The 20,315-nt window shown below is 47.7% G+C and overlaps 2 protein-coding genes across 2 annotated transcripts in view; one reads left to right on the top strand and one right to left on the bottom strand.

Moving 5' to 3' along the window:
* Positions 1 to 386: 386 nt before the first annotated feature.
* MCRS1 (microspherule protein 1) lies at positions 387 to 12,548 on the top strand. Its single transcript, XM_036761792.1, has 15 exons — positions 387 to 503; positions 1,601 to 1,708; positions 2,176 to 2,314; positions 2,785 to 2,923; positions 3,658 to 3,816; positions 4,006 to 4,115; positions 4,705 to 4,813; positions 6,884 to 7,022; positions 10,160 to 10,235; positions 10,743 to 10,771; positions 10,958 to 11,050; positions 11,305 to 11,387; positions 11,499 to 11,586; positions 11,868 to 11,995; positions 12,101 to 12,548. Exons 2-15 carry the CDS (start codon positions 1,699 to 1,701, stop codon positions 12,185 to 12,187), a joined length of 1,389 nt encoding a protein of 462 aa, XP_036617687.1. The 5' UTR covers positions 387 to 503; positions 1,601 to 1,698; the 3' UTR covers positions 12,188 to 12,548.
* A 29-nt stretch (positions 12,549 to 12,577) lies between these two features.
* Positions 12,578 to 20,315, bottom strand: part of KCNH3 (potassium voltage-gated channel subfamily H member 3) — a 34,868-nt gene continuing 27,130 nt past the window's right edge. Inside the window, exons 11-15 of the mRNA XM_036761117.1 lie at positions 16,472 to 16,689; positions 15,937 to 16,268; positions 14,404 to 14,507; positions 13,680 to 13,756; positions 12,578 to 13,487 (exon numbers count right to left, since the gene is read on the bottom strand). Of these exons, the coding sequence (XP_036617012.1) occupies positions 12,888 to 13,487; positions 13,680 to 13,756; positions 14,404 to 14,507; positions 15,937 to 16,268; positions 16,472 to 16,689 (1,331 nt within the window). The 3' untranslated portion in view covers positions 12,578 to 12,887. The remainder of the gene's footprint in view (positions 13,488 to 13,679; positions 13,757 to 14,403; positions 14,508 to 15,936; positions 16,269 to 16,471; positions 16,690 to 20,315) is intronic.

The following is a 20,315-nucleotide window of genomic DNA, read 5'->3' on the forward strand; positions in this document are numbered from 1 at the left end:
GCAACTCCCCCTCCACGTTGAACTTGAGGGCGCTCTCGGGCTCCTCCTCCTCTTTTTCCCCGCCCCTTTCCCTTGCGCTTGCCCAGTCCTTTCCTTTGCCATTGGAGTATTGCCAGCTTCTCTTGCTTCCCAGTCCTCTTTGCCCTTAGCGAACAATGTTCGGGGTTAGACGAAAAAGCGAACGTCCTCGGTGGGGTTGCCTTAGCGTTACTGGCATTTGGGGAAACTTCCTCTGCTGTTCCCAAAAGGAAGAGGAAACGAGAATTATTCACCTTTACCAAGATGGCAGCAACCTTACCAACATGGCCACGACCACACCTCTCTCCCTTCCTCTCCTCTCACTAGTATTTGCTACAGGAAGTGTTCCTGTGACGAACCGGAAGGGAATAGGCGTCCTCGCCCAAGACCCGGAATTGGAAGTATTTAACGAAAGTCGGTTGAGGCCCTGCGGCTGCTGCAGTCGCCGCGGAAAATACTGCGTTGGAGCCGGCGGCCCAGGAATGGTGAGACTCCCCCCCGCCCCATGGTTTGATTCCGAGAATCTCACGGCAAATGGGATACAGTCCGCCACTAAGTTTGGGGGCCCGCCCCGGTAGCGCCCCGAAAATCTGCGCATGCGCTCGCCGAAACGGGGCTCGAGAGAGAGAGTACGCATGCGCAAACCCCGCATGTCGCGGGTGAGCTCAGTGGCTTTCCCACGCCCCCTCGGGGCTTAGACCCCTGGCTGTTACTGACAGCCCAGAAAGGTGAAATTCTTTTCACCTGATTTTGAACTGCTTGGAAGGAGGTCCTTGCTGGCCCATGAAAAATAAGCCTCCCGCTCCCTTGCCCCGCCGCACCCCGGAGATGTGGGGGGCGCAGAGGGAGTTGCAACTGGGTGTGAGCTCCGTCGGGGTAGGGAGCACCCTGGTCTGACCCCCTTACCCGTTTGGCGCCTGAAGTCCCTCCAGGCTGTACACAGTGATGTTTGACCCCCAAGGGTCCTGGGCTGGGAGCCCGCAGGACGCAGTGTTATCACTAGTAACCTGTGATCTTGGGCTAGCTCCCTCCGGACCAGAGTTTATTCATCTTTCAAATGAAGTGGTTGAATTTGATCACCCCTTCAGTTCCTTCTAGTTCTAAATCAGCGTTATATTGGTGACGGGAAGTAGAGAACCCCGGGTGAAAGGAAAATGTGGGGGGATTGAGAGCCGTAGAAAATTCCTAAGAGCTTCGTTTGTAGCCAAGAGCATCAGCATCCTCTCCCGAGTTATCTTTCATCAGAGCTCCACACCTTTAACTCCTGTCTGCCTTGTGCCTTCTGGTGGAGGTGCTAACACACAGCCTTACATAGAAGAGGCAGTAACCTAGGGTGGTAAGCTGGGGTTAATTCATAGGTGGCCCAGTCTACAGGGGTAACAGAGAATGTACGCTTTGCCTTCTTCCCTGTTTCTAGCTGGCAGAAATTCTGACAGGGAAAGATGATTTAGCAAATGGGGGTCCCAGTCCTTTTCTGTCCTCAAGGAATTTGGAGCTAGGATGAGAGCCAGTTTAGGGAAGGGAGGTAGGGACTAATTAGTCAGGCAACTCCATCTTGGGGAATCACTTTTCTTCTTTGTAGACTTCCTTCTCAGCCTCTCAACTCACCCTGTTTGAAGCCTTGGATGAACCTGTGGGACTCTTCCTATCCCTTTGGTTTGGCATCAAGAGACTGGAAGGATGGACAAAGGTAGTATTGGCTCAGATCAGCTCCCCTGACTTCAAAGTCCTAACTCTCCTCCACCTTAGCCCACACATGCCACAATTAGTTCTAATTAAGCCTCATGTCCTTCCTGAGCCACCCCCTACTCATCTCACAGCAAGGGCCACATTTGACTCCATGGAAATTTAGCTCCTCTTTAGAGGTGACTACATTTTGGTGATAGAATCTGTGCCTGGAACTCCATGTTGACATCACTGTTCTGACTTGAGCACTCCTTGTATAGTATAACATGTGATGTCAGGAGAACTGCAGAATTTGGAGATCTGGTCTCCATCTTCAAGGACTTCTAAAAGCTGTATTAAACATTCAGACATCTGAGAAATGGAGAAAAAGAGGGCAAAAGCATTATGGGGAGGGGTCTTCTTTTGCTGGGGATAAAGGTCTTATGTGGGACAGTGACATGAAATCAGATCTTTCATTCCTTCTTCCTCTAGATCCTCAGGGACTGTTAGATTCATCTCTGATGGCATCTGGCACTGCCAGCCGCTCAGAAGATGAGGAATCATTGGCCGGGCAGAAGCGAAGCTCTTCCCAGGCCTTGGGCACTATTCCCAAGCGGAGAAGTTCTTCAAGGTAGTAATGATTATTGGGATAAAAGCAGGGAGAGGTGTTGGCGGCACCCAGAACTCCCAGTTCTCCCCCTCTCCCATACACTCCCAACAGGAGATTGAATCATGAGTACTTGAGACTGTCTGGGGCTGGGGGATTGGCACATCCCCAAGTTCCTTTTCCTCCATTGCCAAACCGTATGCTGCTGAGAACAAGGGAGGAGAGACACTATCCTCCTAAAAACATCATCTGTGTAGTAAAAGATGAAAAATTCATTGATACCTCTGTGGGGGCAAAAGGTGCTAATCAGATTAGACAGCACCATAGGGGAGGCAAGTACCCTACCATACCCCATTCCCAACTCTTGAATCTAATGCCTGTTGGATCCACTGACCTCTACCTCCTTCATGAAATGAGGTTATGTAGCTAAATCCCTGGAAGAAACTGCTAGGTGTGAGGGTAAGGAGGTGATAACTGGGGCAGATTCTTTTTAGGTTCATCAAAAGGAAGAAATTCGATGATGAGTTGGTGGAGAGCAGCTTGGCAAAATCATCCACTCGGGCCAAGGGTGCCACAGGAGTGGAACCAGGGCGTTGCTCAGGGAGCGAGCCTTCTTCCAGCGAAAAGAAGAAGGTGAGGAGAAGGCCTGGAGACTCCCTTAGCTTTCTTATTTATAGTGCTAGAGCTGGTTCTCTGTCAGTGCCTCTTACCTTCAGGTGGAAGGTCATTTTTGATTTTGAAGGGCTGAAGGGTAAGAGCCAGGAACATTCCACCCAAGCCCAAAGTCTTATATACTTAGAGGCCATTTGTTTCTTCCTGCTACCCACTTTTTCAAATCCATATCCTTACCCAGAACCTCCTTCTTCCTCTCTTTCCCCTCCCTTCCCACTCATCCTGTACAGCATCCTGTGTAGGAGGCACTAAGCATGTGTCTATTCTTGGAGCAGGCAGCCCGTTCCCAGCAGTGCTGGGGTGTAAAAACAATTTCCAGGTGGCATTGCTCTGGCCCTGGGCACTGTGCCAAAGGTAGCATTCCCCTGGCAGTCATGAAGAGTGTGGGGAGGGAAGCATCATCAGCAGATAATTGACCCTGTGCTGTCAAGGTCTGCTTTCTATTCCCAAGGGCATGGGAATTGGGGAGAAAGGGGGTAAAATGTGGGCAGGTATGCTTACTCTCTGGACTTCCTCCTTGATGTTGGGCTCGGCTCAGGCCCATCGAAGAGAAGAATACCACAGAAGACAGACAACTCTAGTCTGGTGTTCGCTTATCCTGGGATACCAGTGTTGGAGTATCTTCTTCTAGTCAGGACAGCCCCACTCCCTCCCTCCATCCCCAGCCACATTCAGCCCACTCCCAACTTCCCTAGGTATCCAAGGCATTGAGCACACCAGTACCCCCCAGCCCAGCCCCTGCCCCTGGCCTCACTAAGCGCATGAAGAAAAGCAAGCAGCCGCTACAGGTGACCAAGGACCTGGGCCGCTGGAAGCCAGCAGACGACCTCTTGCTCATCAATGCTGTGCTACAGGTATCACTACCACATGATTCATCAACTGTGCCTCTTTCCTCCACTCTCCCCCTCCCCTCCAGCCAGACCCAGGGGATTCTTGCAGATTAGCCCACTGTCTGGCCATCCCAAGGGCAAAATGGGCACTACTGTAGGAGATCTCTCCCCTGGCTCAGATTCTTCCAGTAACTACCTTCTGGGGTCTTGCAGACCAATGACCTGACATCAGTCCACCTGGGTGTGAAGTTTAGCTGCCGTTTCACCCTTCGGGAAGTCCAGGAGCGCTGGTACGCCCTGCTGTATGATCCCGTCATCTCCAAGTGAGTATGGGATAGATACAAGCAGCGGTCAGGAGAAGGACACAGGAGTTGTTTTTCTGGCTCGTGATGGTTAGGAAGAAGGATTTCTTGATCACCTTTCTGATATCCTTCTCTATACTTTCTGAGAATTAAGTGATTAGATTAGACAGCCGGTTTCCATTGTGGAGAAATTCTTCCCCCTAAATCTTTCTAGTCCCTAGGAGCCCATTTAGGATGGGCAGGTTCTGAATGGGACCTATCCTGCTCTCTTCAGGGCAAGAGAACTGCATTAGAAGTTGGAAGATGTAGATCTTAGTTTTGTTGCTCCCACTAATTAGCTGGGAGATCCTTGGCCAAGTTACCTACTTTCTCTGGGCTTCAATTTCTTTGTAAAATGAGAGGAGCGGCTTCTTGAGGGTGTGAGCTTGGGCCATCTTTCTCATAAGCTATTAGCCCCAGGGATGGAAAGTTTCTCAGACTGCCCACTTTAAATGGAGTCAGGCATCTAGAATTTGGATCTGATGGCCATTAGGTACTGCTAAGAGGCAGGAACTGCGGAGGCCTCTCCTTCCCTCCCCTAATCCACACTCTTCTTTTTTCTCCTCTCCAGGTTGGCCTGTCAGGCAATGAGGCAGCTACATCCAGAGGCCATTGCAGCCATACAAAGTAAGGCTTTGTTCAGCAAAGCTGAGGAGCAGCTTCTGAGCAAGGTGGGATCGGTAAGATGAGGGGCCAGTGCTGGGGGAGGAGGGAAGAAGGCAGAGTTGGTGGGAGGGGAAAGTGTTGGGTAGAATTGAACTTGTACCTTGACCAGATCAATCAGCAGTCTGATTCAGTCAGTAAGCACCTGCTCTGTGTCAGGCACTAGTAATATAAATATAAAAGTGAGACAGTCCTTCCTCTTAAAGAGTTTATATTCTGCTTGGGGAAGATACAGGGTGTTCAAAAAAAACCTAAGTACAGGACATATACAAAGTTCAATGCAAAATGATTGAGAGAAGGACATTAACAACTGGGGGAATCAGGAAAAGCTTCTTGAAGGAGGTGGCGTTTGAGCTGAGCCTTGGAAGAAATAAGGGATTCTGAGGCAGAAATGAGAGAGAGCATTGCAGACATGGGAGGCAGCCTATGCACCGGCATGAAGGTGGGGAACGAAATGTCATGTACAGGGAACGGCAAGGAGACCAATTTGGCTGGAGGTTAGAGGGCACAGAGTGAGTAGTCAGTGTATTAAGCCTTGAAAGAATTTGGATCCCAATTGTAATGGATTTTAAATGGCAAACAGAACAGTTTATATTTTATTCTAGAGGCAAGAGGGACCGACTGAAGCTGCTTGAACAGGGGAATGGCATTGTCACATTTGTGCTTTAGTAAGATTAATTTAGCAGCTCTGTTTAGGATGGATGGACAGGGGAGAGACTGGAAGCAGGAAGACGAATTAGGAGACTGTTGCACCAATCCAGGTGATAAGGGTGGTGGCAACATGAGAGGGGATAAGGGCAATCTTGGCAAAATGTGTTGAGGTGGAACTGGCAAGACTTGACTGCTGTCAGAACATGGGAGGTGAGTCAGAATGAAGAGTTCAGATTAGCTCTTAGGTTGGGAACCTGAATGATGAGATAGAAGAATATTGTGTTGCTAGCAGAAATTGGGAAGTTAGGAAGGATGCGGGTTCTGTATTGAACGTGGTGAGTTTGAGTTCTCCATGAAGCATCAGGTGGAGATGTCCAAGAGGCATCTGGAGATGTGAGACTGGAACTCAGGAGAGATATGAGGGCCGGGTATGAAGTCCTGTTAATCATCTGCACAGAGATAATAATTGAATCCATGGGAATTGAGGTTGTCAAGAGAGAAGAGGGGACCCCCCAGGGGAGAACCTTGGTGCATTTGCAAACATGGCCGAACGTAGGTGTATTGGGGCCAGCGGGAGAATAGAGGCTAGGAAGGGACCCTGGACAACAGGCCTGCAGGGTAGACTGAGAACTGATGAGGCAGGGAGAGAACCAGAAGAAAACAGTCACAAAAACCCAGAGGAGAAAAAGAACACCAAGAAGAAAGGAGTTCTCACCTATGTCAAATGCTGCAGAGAGGAGAAAAGGCCATCCTTGTTTTACAGTAGAGAGGTCATTGGTGACCTTGGAGAGTATTTTATTCCATTTGTGTGTGGGAACAGAAACTGAATTGGAATGAGTTGAGAAGTGAATGGGACATGATAAAGTGGAGGCAAACCAGAGGCTGGAAAACCAGCTGAGGATCTTGGGATCAGAAAGGACCTTAAAAGTCTCTATCTGGGTGGAATATCATTGACCCAAGTGAAGGGTTATCCAGCTTCTTCTTGAAGACCCCCAGGGACTCACCTTCCAAGGCAAACCATTCCACTTGTGGACAGTTATTGTTGGGAGGACTTTTTTTTCCTTTATGTGTTGAGCCAAAATCTGCCTTTGCAACTTTTCCACATTGAGGCAGAACAAGTCTAATCTCTTCTCCCTGTCTCTGCATGCCTCTCTCCATATGTATATGTTTTATACACATGCAAACATACACCTCTGTGTATGATAGTTCTTCCCTCAGCTAATGCAGGTGGGCTTGTGTGTCAGTGACGTTCAAGTATAGGCATGTTCCCAGCAACAGCTCTTGTAGCTTTGACAGGCACCTCGATGGGGCCCTTGAGGATATGTTGTGGTTCAAGTTAGGACCAGCTTCCTTGAGTTCTGCTCTCTTCCCCTTCCCTGTGTGAGGGGGGAGGAACTCGGAACTCTTTGGGTGCAGCATGGCCCTTGTTCTTCCAGGCCAGCCAGCCCTCCCTGGAGACCTTTCAAGACCTGCTGCACAGACACCCCGATGCCTTCTACTTGTCCCGCACAGCCAAGGCCCTGCAGAGCCACTGGCAGCTCATGAAGCAGTACTATCTCCTGGAGGACCAGACAGGTAACCAACTGCCCCGAGAAGGAGGGGTGCAACCCTCCTGGAGATGAGGTCCTGTGGATCCAACAGAGAACAAGGCAGCTGCCGGTATGGTGGGAGGGGCCAGGGATGGTCTGAGAAAAATTTCCACTAAAGCTTCTCTGGGGTGGCCATGAACCCTATGCACAGTCAGCTCTGGGCATCAGCACAGCAGACAACTCTAGACTGACCCACAGACTACCCACAGTATAGCATAGTGTAATAAAAAGAACACCTGGATGAAAGTTAGAAGACTTGGGTTCAAATCCTGGCGCCCCCCCCGCCCCACGTCGAAGTCATTTATTACTAAAGCAGGCATAATTTAATGTTTTGGGGTTTTTAATTTATTCATTAGATATTTCTCAATTGCATTAAAAACATTTTCAACATTCATTTTTAAAAACTTTGAGTTCCAAATTCTCTCCCTCCCTTCCCCCCACCCTTTGAGAAGAAGACAAGCAATAGGATATTAATTATAAATGTGAAATCATGCAAAACATTTCCATATTAGCCATGTTGCAAAAGAAAACACATACACCAAGAAAAATAGAGAAAGTGAGAAAATGTGCTTCAGTCTGCACTCAGAATTGTGTCAGTTCTCTCTCTGAAGGTAGATGGCAGTTGTCATCATGAGTTCTTCAGAATTGTCTTGGATCATTGTCTCGATCAGAGTAGCTGCGTCTTTCACAGATGATCATTACATTGTGGCTGTTACTTTGTACGATACTCTTCTTGTTCTGCTCACTTCCCTTTGCATCGGTTCATGATCTTTCTGAGAGCCTCCTGCTCATCATTTCTTACACACAATAGTATTCCGTCATAGTCATGTGCTACAACTTGTTCAGCCATTCCCCAGTGGATGGGTATTGCCTCAGTTTCCAATTCTTTGCCACTACAAAAAGAGCTGCTACAAATGTTTTTGTCCCTGTGGTTTCTTTTTCTTTTTCTTTGATCTCTTAGGGATCCAGACCTAGTAGTGGTATTGCTGGGTCAAATGGCATACACCAGGACTGTCGAAAGTGCGGCCCGCAGTGTGGTTTTATGCGGCTCGCCTGTGTTTACTATGGATGTGGAAATGGATATAAATGCTTTAACTAAAGCATTTGTGTCGATTTCTGTGCTTGTGGTGGACACAGGCAGGCCACATGGGGGAGCACGGCCCGTGTTCTGGACAGCCCTGGTATACACAGTTTCGTAGCTCTTTGGGCTTAGTTCCAAATTGCTCTCCAGATTGTTCGGACCAGTTCACAGCTCCCCAGCAGTGCATTAGTGTACCTATGTTTCCTTGTCCCCTCCAGCATTTGTTATTTTCTTTTTCTGTCATGTTAGCCAGTCATCCTGGCTACAGTACAGACTCATGCAAAGCATTTTGCCTCTTTGGGCCTTAGTTTTTTTCTCTCTAAAATGAAAGGGTCTGGACTAAGTGAGCTTTAGGGTCCCTCCCAACTCTGATTGTTGTGAACTGTGTTCCCTGAAAATAGCTAAGTAAACCTGATAAAAGAGGAACTGCTACTGATGAATGCATATGCCACTTTACATGTCTGTAGTTTACTAAAGGAAGAACGTGTGCTTTCACTTTAATAAATTAGCACAAACTTATGCATATCTCATTGTAACGTTTTTTACTGGACTGTAAAACAGTAATGTTATGTAGCCCTTTGCTTGTAGGCTGGTTGCCAGAATTGAGTGAGGCATCACAGCCACATAGATTAATGTCTGTTGTTATTCAGTGGCCTCCTTATTCCAGCTGGCCAGCACAGCTGCCTCTAGGTGTTAAAAAGGTCATGCAGGAGTCTTTCTCTCAAGATGCCCATCTTTATTAGAGTCTGGCCTTCTAATGAATCCTGGAATCAATGCAAGGAACAGCTAGCTATTCTTTTCTTGGGAATGGCCTAGACCAACTTCCTGGTTCTTCCTCAGAGCTCACCTATATAAAATTCTTCAGAAAGCAGAAAAAAACTGAGGCAGAATAAAATTTATTTTTGCTATTATAGCAAAAGACTCAGGCTTGTCACATATTTTGCGAGATCATTACTAGCTTGAAGATTATTTTGTATAAATTTACCTATTGACTAGAACTCTATCATTTTTAAACATTCTTTTTCTTGAGTTCCGAATTCCCTCCCTCCAGCTCTTCCCCCACCCATTGAGAAGGCAAAGCAATATGATACCCATTATACATGTGAAGTCATGCAAAAAGTATTTCTATATTAGCTATGTTGCAAAAAACAAAAATACAAAAACAGTACTCTTCACTCTGCACTCAGGAGTTCATTAGTTCTTTCTCTGGAAGTGGATAACGTTTTTCATCATGAGTCCTTTTTGGTTTTCTTGGATCATTGTCTTAGAGTAGCTAAGTCTTTCACAGTTGATCAACTGTTAACAATATTGCTGTTACTCTGTGCCCTCCTGGTTCTGCTCACTTCACTTTGCATCAGTTCATATAAGTCTTCCCAGGTTTTTCTGAAACCATCCCCTTGTAATTTCTTATAGCACAATAGTATTCCATCACAATCTAAATATTTGAAAGTGATATTTTAATAACTTAGAAATCACTTTAAAAGCGATATTTTTGCCTTTTTTCTCCTGTGAGATTTTCATACCTAGTTATTTTTTAATTGGGAAATACTTTACTGCTACCGTGTTTTGAACTATCCCCTGGGAATGATGGGGCTGTCCTCTAATCCACACTGAAGTATAAATTGTTGATAATACCTTCTTCCTCTCTCCCTTTCCCCTCATAAATCATATCATTTAGCCAATATATTTGTATTGGAAATAGGGCAACAGGAACTAGGCCACTCTAGAATTGGTCCTGGGCCTCTCTGAATACTCCTGGATGTGTCACTTCAAGGGGTTGAGTCTTTTGGTCTCTCTAATAGAAGTGTTCTCAGTGTGCCCATTTCACAGATTCACCCACCTCAGCCTCCACACTGGTACCTGGGATAAAGAGGACCTGGAATTGTAGGGATAGCTTGGGTATCATATAAACTCTCCCTTTCTCTCTGCAGTGCAATAATAGTTATGCATACCATTCCGAGGGTCTTATTCTTGATAGTATGTTACATAACACGACTATCTCATCAGAATCAGTGTTGACCCTTTCTCTGTTCTCCATTCAGTGCAGCCACTGCCAAAGGGGGACCAAGTGCTGAATTTCTCAGATGCTGAGGATCTCATTGATGACAGCAAGCTCAAGTAAGCAGTTGGGAATGTGAGGAGGCTGCATTCCTGCATTACGTCTGGGTTTTATTTGTCCTGTTTGGGAATTAGGGGGTGTCATTCTCTTCCCTATCCTAAAAGGTCCCTGATTCCTTCCCCCAGGAGGGTTGTGATTATCAGACTGCAGTGGATGGGATTGGCCAGATGATATGATTTAAGAGGGAAAAGGGGTAAAAGGAAAGGGAGATGGGAAAGAGGTAACAGGCTGGAGTAGTAGCAACAGCTTCTGGGTTCCTGATGAGTGAAATGGACTGCTGCCTTTCCTTAATTGCCCCCCGTCCCCCATAGTCTTTCCTTTTGGGTTTCCACTGTAGCCTTGGAGTCCTGGGCTGGGTCTTTGTTGCCTAAAGAAACAGCTGTATTTAGATAGGCCTCTAGACCTCTTTGGCCCTGTGGTGCTAAGGGGGAAGTCTGGGGGACCACTGCTCTGTGGGGTATGTGGTTTGGGCCTAGGTCTAACCCATCGCTCTCTCCACCACTCAGGGACATGCGGGATGAGGTGCTGGAGCACGGTGAGTGGCCTGTTACAGCAGAGGATGGGTGTTCTGGGGCTGAGGGGAGCAGGGAAGTAGGGAAAGGAGAAGGAGACTTCTGGTGTCACTGGTCAGGTGGCATCCTGGAGGGGGAATGTGACAGGGAGGACTGTGGGGGTCACCACCTACTCCCCTCACCTCTCTGGACCCACCCCTCATCCTCAGAGCTCACAGTAGCCGACAGACGGCAGAAGCGGGAGATTCGGCAGCTGGAGCAGGAGCTTCACAAGTGGCAGGTGTTGGTGGACAGCATCACAGGTGAGGACCTATCATTCCCTCCTACCAGTCCTTGTCACCCCTAAGGAACTGATGGGCTTGGATTTTTTCCCCTGCTAGCATCAGAGGGCCAGTCCCATTCCCGCTTTGTCCCTGAGCTCCTTTGATAAATGTAAACTGGATCATGCCCCTCGATCTTTGGGCACCTGTGACCTCCCTGTGCTCTTGTGTGGTCTAAAGGGAGTTAAGGGCAGGGTTCTCCTGCAGACTCTTCTTCAGCCCTGCTCCTTCTCCAGGAATGAGTTCTCCAGACTTTGATAACCAGACCCTGGCTGTGCTGCGTGGGCGCATGGTACGATACCTGATGCGTTCCAGGGAGGTGAGGAACCCTCTTGCTCTGTCCTCCTGTGTCTCATTTTTTCTCTCTCCCCTCCTCTTTATTCTCTTCCATAGCTTGACCTACAGCCTCTCACTCTCGCTCTTTCCTCAGATCACCCTGGGCAGAGCTACCAAGGACAACCAGATTGATGTGGATCTATCCTTGGAGGGTCCAGCCTGGAAGATCTCCCGAAAGCAAGGTACCCCCATGAGGAGTCAGAGTAGAAAGGAAAGGCCACTTTGATACCCTTTCCACCAGTCCCAGAAGCTCTGGATTCTGGCTAATTTGGGTCCTGCCCTGATTTAAGGTGGAGAGGCCATTGAGATGGTATTTTGTGGTTCCTTCCATGTTTGGGAGTCCGGGAGTCTTCCCTCTTTTGCCTTGGGGAAACTGCTGTCTGGAAAACTGGGAAGAGGTGGGTGCGTTTTCCTGGCCTATCCTTTCTCCACACCTCTCCCATTTATCTTTCCTGTACCTTAGGTGTCATCAAGCTGAAGAATAACGGTGACTTTTTCATTGCCAATGAGGGTAGACGGCCAATCTACATAGATGGTCGGCCTGTCCTCTGTGGCTCCAAGTGGCGGCTCAGCAACAACTCTGTGGTAGAGGTGAGATGGGGTGGCTACAGAGAGAGAGAGGGTTTGGGGCTGCCTAGGACCCTTTCTGTTTCACCACCTCTAAGCCCTAAGAATGACCTTCCCTCTTGCCTACAGATCGCCAGCCTGCGCTTTGTCTTCCTCATCAACCAGGACCTCATTACCCTCATCCGGGCTGAGGCTGCCAAGATAACTCCACAGTGAGAGAGGATGCGAGCCAGCCAACTCCTCTCTGGCCTCACGGCCTTTTTTTTTTCCGCAACAGCCATGCTAGTCTGGGAAAGCAAGCTCTTCAGAGATTTCTTCTATCCCCTGGAATCTGTGGTTGGAGGCTATTTCCTAAAGCCCCAAATGTGGTTGATTGAGCCCGGAGGGAGGAAAGAGTCCATTTGGGAAGAAATCCTGACTCCCACAGTAGAAGGTACAAAAGGGAGACTGTCCTTATTTGGGCCAGGACCCAGGATCCCGTTCTGTCAGCAATGTCGGTTCCGCATTCTACCCAAGAGGGTGCCTCTCCCTGACAAACCTTTCCCCTTTTGTAAATAAAGCACCAAGCTCCAAATGATTTCTTTTATTGTTTTTAAAAAAAGCATTGGGAATGGGGACATGGTAGCTGGGTAAGGGATACATGCAGGGCACACAGGGACTCCACCCCTCCAGCCTGCAGAGGGGAAATGAAGAGGGGGAACAAACCAGGACTGGATACCCCAAGGAAGCGGCTACCTTTTGCCCCTGGGCCCTGAATCCTGAACCAGTGGTGAGCTGGGCCTTTACTCCCCTGCCCAGGGCCCTGAACCAGCAGGAGGGAATGAGCCTATGCGGTACCTGCCACCCCTTCCTTCCACCTGGGAGGGCTAGGGTAGCAGTGTGATGGGACAACACTGAGTCCTGGGTGTAGAACAGTTCAGACCCCTGTCCCTTCCTCCTGGGACCACTGGACAGTGCTGGAGCCATGGCAGCCGATCAACACCATCTCTAGGCTGTGGGGATCCCAAGTCAGAGACAGGCTGCCTGGCCCTGGTGGGGGCTCCCCAGTGCTAGTTTCCTCAGCTTGGCCTGAGGAGGTTTCCTGGGGCCCTGCTCCAGCCGGCTCATCAGTGGGTGGGGGTGAGGCAGCTGTGCTAGGCACAGGGCCAAGTTCTGCAGAGCCTGGGGGCTCCGAATCTGACAGAGAGGTCCAGAAAGCTGTAGCCTGGGGCCAGGGAGAACTCTGAGAGGCTGGAGGGCCCCAAGGCCAGGGAGCCGTGAGGGGTGGGGGGCCTGGCTGGTGTCGGGGGCAGGCTCCACTGAGGAAGGATCCAGCGGAGGGCTGCAGGCAGTAGGAAGGGGCACCAGTGTCCACACAGAGGGGCTGCAGGAGTCCAGACCCCCTTGATGGGCAAGGACCCTCTCCTGCCCTGGGGGACAGCCCCTCCCCATGGGGCACCAAGAAGAGCTGCACCACCTGTCGAAGGGACTGTAGCCCTTCACGCATTTGTAGTACCTGTTCCGACAGCTCAGCCACCTGCCCAGGGGTGGGGATGAAGGGGTCAGAGTGCCCAGCCCAGGCCATTACCTCCCTCCCTCCTCTCCCTTCTCCCCCCTCAGCCCAGTGACAGGAGCATTGCCCCTTCCTCTCGCTGCAAATTCTAGTGCTGGAGGGAGTACCCTCTCCCTCCCCTCCCCGGTTGCTTTATCTTTTCTCCACCTCACCCACCGCTTGTTGCAGCTTGTCCAGCGTATCTGCGCTTCTAGCCTCACTGGGCCCGAGGGGGATGGTGAGCAGTCCACTCTCTGCTGGGGAGGAGGTTGAGGGGAGAAGTAGGGCTGGGTAGGGCAAGAAGGAGGGCCTGGAGCTGGGCCCTGGTCTGCCCTAGAGCACAGGTGGACAGAACTGCCTTTATAATAAAGGCAGGAACCATCCTGGCAGGGAAGCACACCTCCAACCCACCTCCCGAGCCCCTGCAGGTCAAGGCAACAGCAACTACCACACCTAGTTATTCTATCCCTTATTTTCAAGCAGGGCCTAGACAACCAAAAATCTTCCCTTTATTTGAAGAGATTCCTAGTAATTCCCTTAATGTCTTCTTCGCTATCATGAGATTCCTCCAGTTCTCTGACCCCCACCTCCTCCCACCCCCAACTGGCAAAGATAAACCACCAACCATTCTCTTAGGTCCTTGCCAACTCCAAATCTATGGTTCTATGACTTGTTTTAGGAGCCTATTGGCCTGACCACCTCCCTCCTGCTGCCATGTTCCACTTCTGACCAAATCTGGTTCTCTCCCTCGGCCTGCCTCTAGGTAGTGACCCCACAACAGAGAGAAGATAGTCTATGCATACAGGAGTCACTTCCCTGCCAGTTTTAGGGCTGGCTCATGGCTTTAGGGATAGAGGAAGGACCCCTTGCCCATGGTCCCATTTCCCACTCAGCCCCGTACCTGGACCTGGGGAGGGACTCCTGCAATCTGGACCAGGCCGTCCCACACGAAAGGTGAATTTTGGCTGATCAGATCCACAGCCATCCTCAATGCCATCCACGACCCTGTGGGCCCAGTTTTCACAACAATTAATAAATTTCTGTTCCTTACCTGTGTGCTCAGTACCTGTGATGGGTAAGAGCTGTGGGGCACACAAGATGCTGGAAAAGATACTCTCTGCCCACCGGAAACTGATAATCTCATTGGGAAGACAGGTCTAGTCTACTCAAAACCATGAAAAAATAATACAAAACAGTATGAATTGTGTGGTACTGACTGATGCTATGGCAGTTCAGAGTAGGTCAAAGAGGGCGAGAAGTTTCATGGGGGTGAGGATAGGAAAGGCATTCCAGAAGGAGGAATCCACTTAATCCCCAAAACAGGATTAAGAGAAGGGTGTTCATGAGTCCTGACTCTCACCTCTATCCAGACCTCCACATCCCACCCTATCAAAAATAAAACAACTTTCTCAAGCCTGGCTCTGCACATCCTTCTAATTTTTCACCCCTAAACTACCTGCAAACATAAAGCCTAATGTCACTTCTATGGTTTCCCCATATTTTCCTGACCCTGACCTCTAAGAGGGGTCTCCTCTCCCTAAGTACTCCTTCCTCTTCTCTAAGATCTCCATTCCCTCACAGTCCCTTCTTCCTTACTAGAAGCTTCCAGGATCAAGAGCTGAACAGCCCATAGATTTTAGGGCACTTGATCATAGTCACATAAGAATGTGAAAGCAGATAGCACAAAGGTCTTAGTCGTGTTATAAAAAATTAAGAATGCGTGCTGTAAAATTGTCTTTGGTCTGATATTCTTAACCTTATGAGGAAAGAAGGATAGAAGGAGGGATTTATTAAGCACCCATGTGCCAGGGACTGTGCTAAGTAATTTACAAATATCTCATCTGTTATTTGATAATGTGCATTTCCTCAAAGAGATCAGAACCAGCGAGTAGATGGAGAGGATGTACCTCTGTTAACCTTAGGAAGTAAACCAAATAAAGAGAAACCACCCTTTTGTTTACACCTGGATCCGAGTCAAAGAAGGAACATGAGTTTTCCAGGAAGTCAGCTCTTCCCCAAAGGCATATATGACATCATTAAAATTATGATTGTTCTATTTGGTAAAGCAAAACAACCTAAAGGATGTACTTTGGTTTTCCATTGTTTACCATGACTGTCGAATGTAAACTAGAAGTTGCCTGGGGAGAGAGGTTATTCTGATTAGTTAATGAAGTTATGTGTTAATAAATTATCTTTGACAGATTTTGGTTAAAACATAAAATACAGAATTTAAAAAATTTTCCATGGGTAGTAATAGAGATGGGCATCTCGTTCCAAATTCAAAACACTTTCGGCTAGAAAAGACTGCTTATGGGGACATTCTATCTTGTCTTAAGTGGGTAGGAGTTCCCTGGAGTCATGCCCCCTGTCCATCCAATGTTTTTGGTTATTTCCCCCAGAGGCCCCAGGGACCATAGACTGTGGCCCCACTCACCTGGGGCTTAGGTCAGGGGGGGCATTCCAGGACATGGAAGGTAGCCTCAGTCCCTCCAGGCCCAGCGAGCGTGAAGCACGTGCAACCTCAGCTTGTGCTCCCCCTGCCTGGCTCAGCCGTCCTCGGGTACCCAGGCGGGATGGTGGGGCCGCCCGGCGAGGGGATAGCAGCTTAGCAGCCGAGGAGGCAGAGGCACAGCCTGGAGACAGCAAGGGGCTAGAAGGCTCATCAGCTGGAGTGGGTGAAGCTGTAGGCCCCGGCTCCCCATCTGTCTCTTTCTCCTCCAGAGTGGACATCAGGGTATTGTCTCCACTCAGTGAGCTCGTATCCCCCTAGAGATCCCATAGACAGGTGGGAAGATAGGTGATGTCGAGTGGCACTCCCTTACCTCCAAGGCCTACCCCTGATTTTGGTAGCCATCCTCTAACTCTTCTGAAGGCTTCCCTTTGCAGACCCATCACCCTTGAGGTCCATGGTCCTTCTACCTTTGTCCCCAGTCCTTCCCCAGGACCCACCCCCTGCACAGGCCTTTTACCTCATTATGGCCTGCACCAGCCCCTAGGTTGTAGCTGAGCTCCCCTCGGAGGCCACGGCTGAATCGTGGCGCAAACTCGGGATAGAGTGCCAGGCTCTCATGGAGTCCAGCCAGCTGTAGGCACTGCAGCGCACAGTATGTCAGGCCCTTCACATCAGCATTGGCCTTTACCACCTGTTCTCGTTGAGGCAGCTCGCAGCCAATCAGATCACCCTTCCCTGGGAGAAGGAAGACCCTGATGAGCGGAACACAGTTTGCTCCCTTCCTTAACAGCCAGACCACCCTGGAAGCAGGAGAAGGGAAGATGAAGGGTGTAGGGGATCCCTCCTAGGAGACATGGCACACCATCCTTGGGCTAAGGTAGTGTTTTGGTTTGTTTTTGCCTAGATATTACAACAGAGGCAAGCGGACAGAGCTGGGATGCTCCACGGTGGCCCCGCTGCCTCTCCAGACCCTTAACCTCTCCATCTCCAAATACACTTTTCATCCCCTTCTTTTTCTCTCTCCTCATCCCCCCAACATATCTAAGAGGGTGAGCAGAGTATAGAAACATACACAGACTCATAGAATCCTGGAGTTGGAAGGAATCTCAGAAATGAGAGTTCAACCCCTTCCCCAATGGGTCAATCTTCACTTCGGCATCCCTAGATGTCATCCAGCCTACGTTTGAACACTTCCAGTGATGGGAAGCTTACTACCCCACAAGTAGTGGGTGCATTGCATTGTTGGATAATTCTAATGATGAGAAAGTTCTTATACTAAACTCAAATGTGCCTCCTTGTTACTTCTATCCACTGCTCATATCATGGCTCTATGGAGCTTGCGATCACCTAAACTTCCACTTGTCAATAATAATAATATTAATAATACAGAGCTAGCATTATATAGCACTTGAAGGTTTACAAATGTTATTTAATTTTAGGAAACTGGGTTAGGCAGAAGTTAAGTGACTTATCCAAAGCCACACAGCTAAATGTCTGAGTCTGGATTTGAACTCAGACCTTCCCGACTTCATGTTTAGTGCTCCACCTTCTTTTTCATGGGAAGGACTATCAAGCCAAGTCTCTATGATCTTATATAATGAAAAAAACATCAGCCATGTACCAGACTTTACATTTGTCTATATTAAGTTTCACCTTTTTGGTTTGGGGACAATGTTCCAGTCTACTGAAATATTTTGCAGTGCTGTTTTTGTAACCTAAGACATAAACTATCCTTCCTCCCAGTTCCGTGTCAACCACAAATTTTATATATACACATACATACACATATGCACACACATATATGTATATGTATACATGTATAGGGGTACCATATAGGCATATACACTGTATATATGTGTATATATATCCACACATGTATATACATATATTTACATATGCATCTAAACTATAGATCAAAACATTGAACAGACCTGCTCTCAGATAGACCCCTTCCACTGGTTGAGTGTAGTTGGTTGCTATGTGACCACTAAACTTTACTATTATTCAGCCCAGATTTCTTCATCTCGTTCATAAAGATATCATGAGAAACTTGGTCAAATGCCTAGTAGAAATTTGGATATAATAATAACCAAATTCTAAAAGAGAAATTACTTGGCATGACTGGTTCTGAGTGAGTCCATGCAGGGTACTAGTGATCAGTAATTCATTCTAGACATAGTAAGAGGTGGACTCTATGGAGCATGGGTCACTCCACAGAGCTTGAGCTGATTGGCCCTAGCTACTTCCAGGAAAACACTTGTTCACTCACCTCTGAAGGATTTGTTGTTTTGGGATGATGGAGCATACCTGGATCCCTTATTCTGTGACAACAGGCTAGGGAAATGGGGGAGGAGGAGGATGCATTAAAGTTGAATCAGAAAGGGTTGGCCACTGAGCCAGGAGAAGTGAATAACTTAGTGGATCTTAAATAGGGAATGACTCAGCCCTGTCACTTCCTTCAAGTCTCTGGGTGGCATCATCTTACTCTGGGATTTCTCGTGAGGGTGGCCTTCTTTACCCTGGCAGCAGAGTAGCTGCTGGTAGCTAGAGTACGGTCCTCTGCTAGGTAAGCTTGAGCTTGGGCAGAGGCCTGCCCCTTCTTCCTTACATTTCTTGGCCTAATCATAAGTGACCAAACAATAATCCTGAGATGGGCGTGTTTAGTCTGGGAAGCAACGTTGTGAGAATTGAGAGGTCAGGAGATTCTGGGTCCTGCCTTTTCTACATGCACTCCACTGCTTGCTGGAGAAGATACTCACAGACAGAAGGATGAGTATAGGCTCTGGTCTGGCTAGCCAGAAGACACGGACCTGAAGGGAATTGTTTAGACAGTGCAGAGCCGAGGTAAAACACAAAATGCCTATTCAACAGTTCCAAAAGCTGCTTCATGTTCTGATTGATGTTTGAGTCCCAACTTTCAAGGGGCGGGAGAACTACAATTATATTATTTTTGCTGCTTATTTAGATTTTTCAGTCAATACACATTTGTGGGTCTTGCTTCTGTCAAATATTTCTTTTGTATAGAGAAAATAAATAGCTGTCCTATACTCGATCTACAATGTAATATATTGTATATATTTCTATACCCTTCCCCCCCAACACACTTTGAAGAGACCCTACACATGAGCCAAATCTAAGCTTTAATCACTTCCCAGAGCTCTGGGAAACGGTATAAAGAACCAAAAAGTACAAGATAAAGACCCTTGTTTAGGTGGTCAGGCTCCCTAGAACTAAACCCTGTCTGTATATGCATGGGCTCAGAGATTTAAAAAAAAAAAGGTCCCTTAGTGTATCAGAAGGCACAGTACTTTAGCCCACAGGCCTAGCAGTGTTTTTTTCTTTTAATTGCATAGGATTTTGTCAGGGAGCAACATAAAACTCATTTAGTCTGTAGTTTTCAGAATCCACTCTGTTCACTTTAAAAAAAATATTGGGATATCTTCTTATGTCTTGTTCTCAATAATTCTCAGTCGCTCTCAAAGTTTCCTGGAGATGGGTTTGCAATCCTAACTGCATGTTTTTTTCAGTGCCCAGGGATGTAATCTGGTCTTGAGTCAATTAAAGTGGCTAGATTCTTTACTATTATCATTCACCTCTACTGGACTTCCAATTTCCTCTTAGCCATATTGATTCTACCACCTTCCATTGTGAAGCTCACCCTAATGGAGCAGGGAATGAAGAAGCAACTGGATTGTTCTGTTTTCTCTCTGCTGTGATCACCATGTTTTAGCTGATTTTAGCTTCTTAAAAACATCTCTTGGTATCTTTAACATCTCTCTTTTATGAACCTCAGTTCATTCTGGGCTTTAGTTTTCCTGACATTCTTATATGTCTGAACCACTCTTTGGTATTCATTTTTGGTCATATGTCCCTCTTTTTTCTTCTCTATGTTCATTTTTTGTTTGGGCTTTGAAAGAACTCCTCACAAACATCATTTCTCAAGGCAGCTAGATAGTGCAGTGCCTAGAGTGTGGGGACCTGGAGTCAGAAAGACCTGAGTTCAAATGCAGCCTCAAACGCTTAATAGCTGTATGACCCTGGACGAATCATTTATTTTGCCTGGAGATAATAATAGTACCTATCTCCCAGGGTTGTTCGTAGTGATCAAATGAGATAATATTTGCAAAGTCCTTAGCAACAGTGCCTGGCACATAGTATTTGTTTAATAAATGCTCATTTCCTTCCTTTAGATGTCTCCTGTTTTTCTTCTGCATTGAGATTCTTTACAATTGTATTGCTAGAAACTGGTTTTTGAGAGTCTTCCATCCCTCCTTTTTAGAATTCATTGGATCTACCTGTTTTTTTTTCCCCTGAAAGAGTCATTTCCTCCTAAGTATCTAGACTGTTCCACAGACCTTGCT

The sequence above is a fragment of the Trichosurus vulpecula genome, chromosome 5, assembly GCF_011100635.1.
Source record: "Trichosurus vulpecula isolate mTriVul1 chromosome 5, mTriVul1.pri, whole genome shotgun sequence".
NCBI classification, from domain to species: Eukaryota; Metazoa; Chordata; class Mammalia; order Diprotodontia; family Phalangeridae; genus Trichosurus; species Trichosurus vulpecula.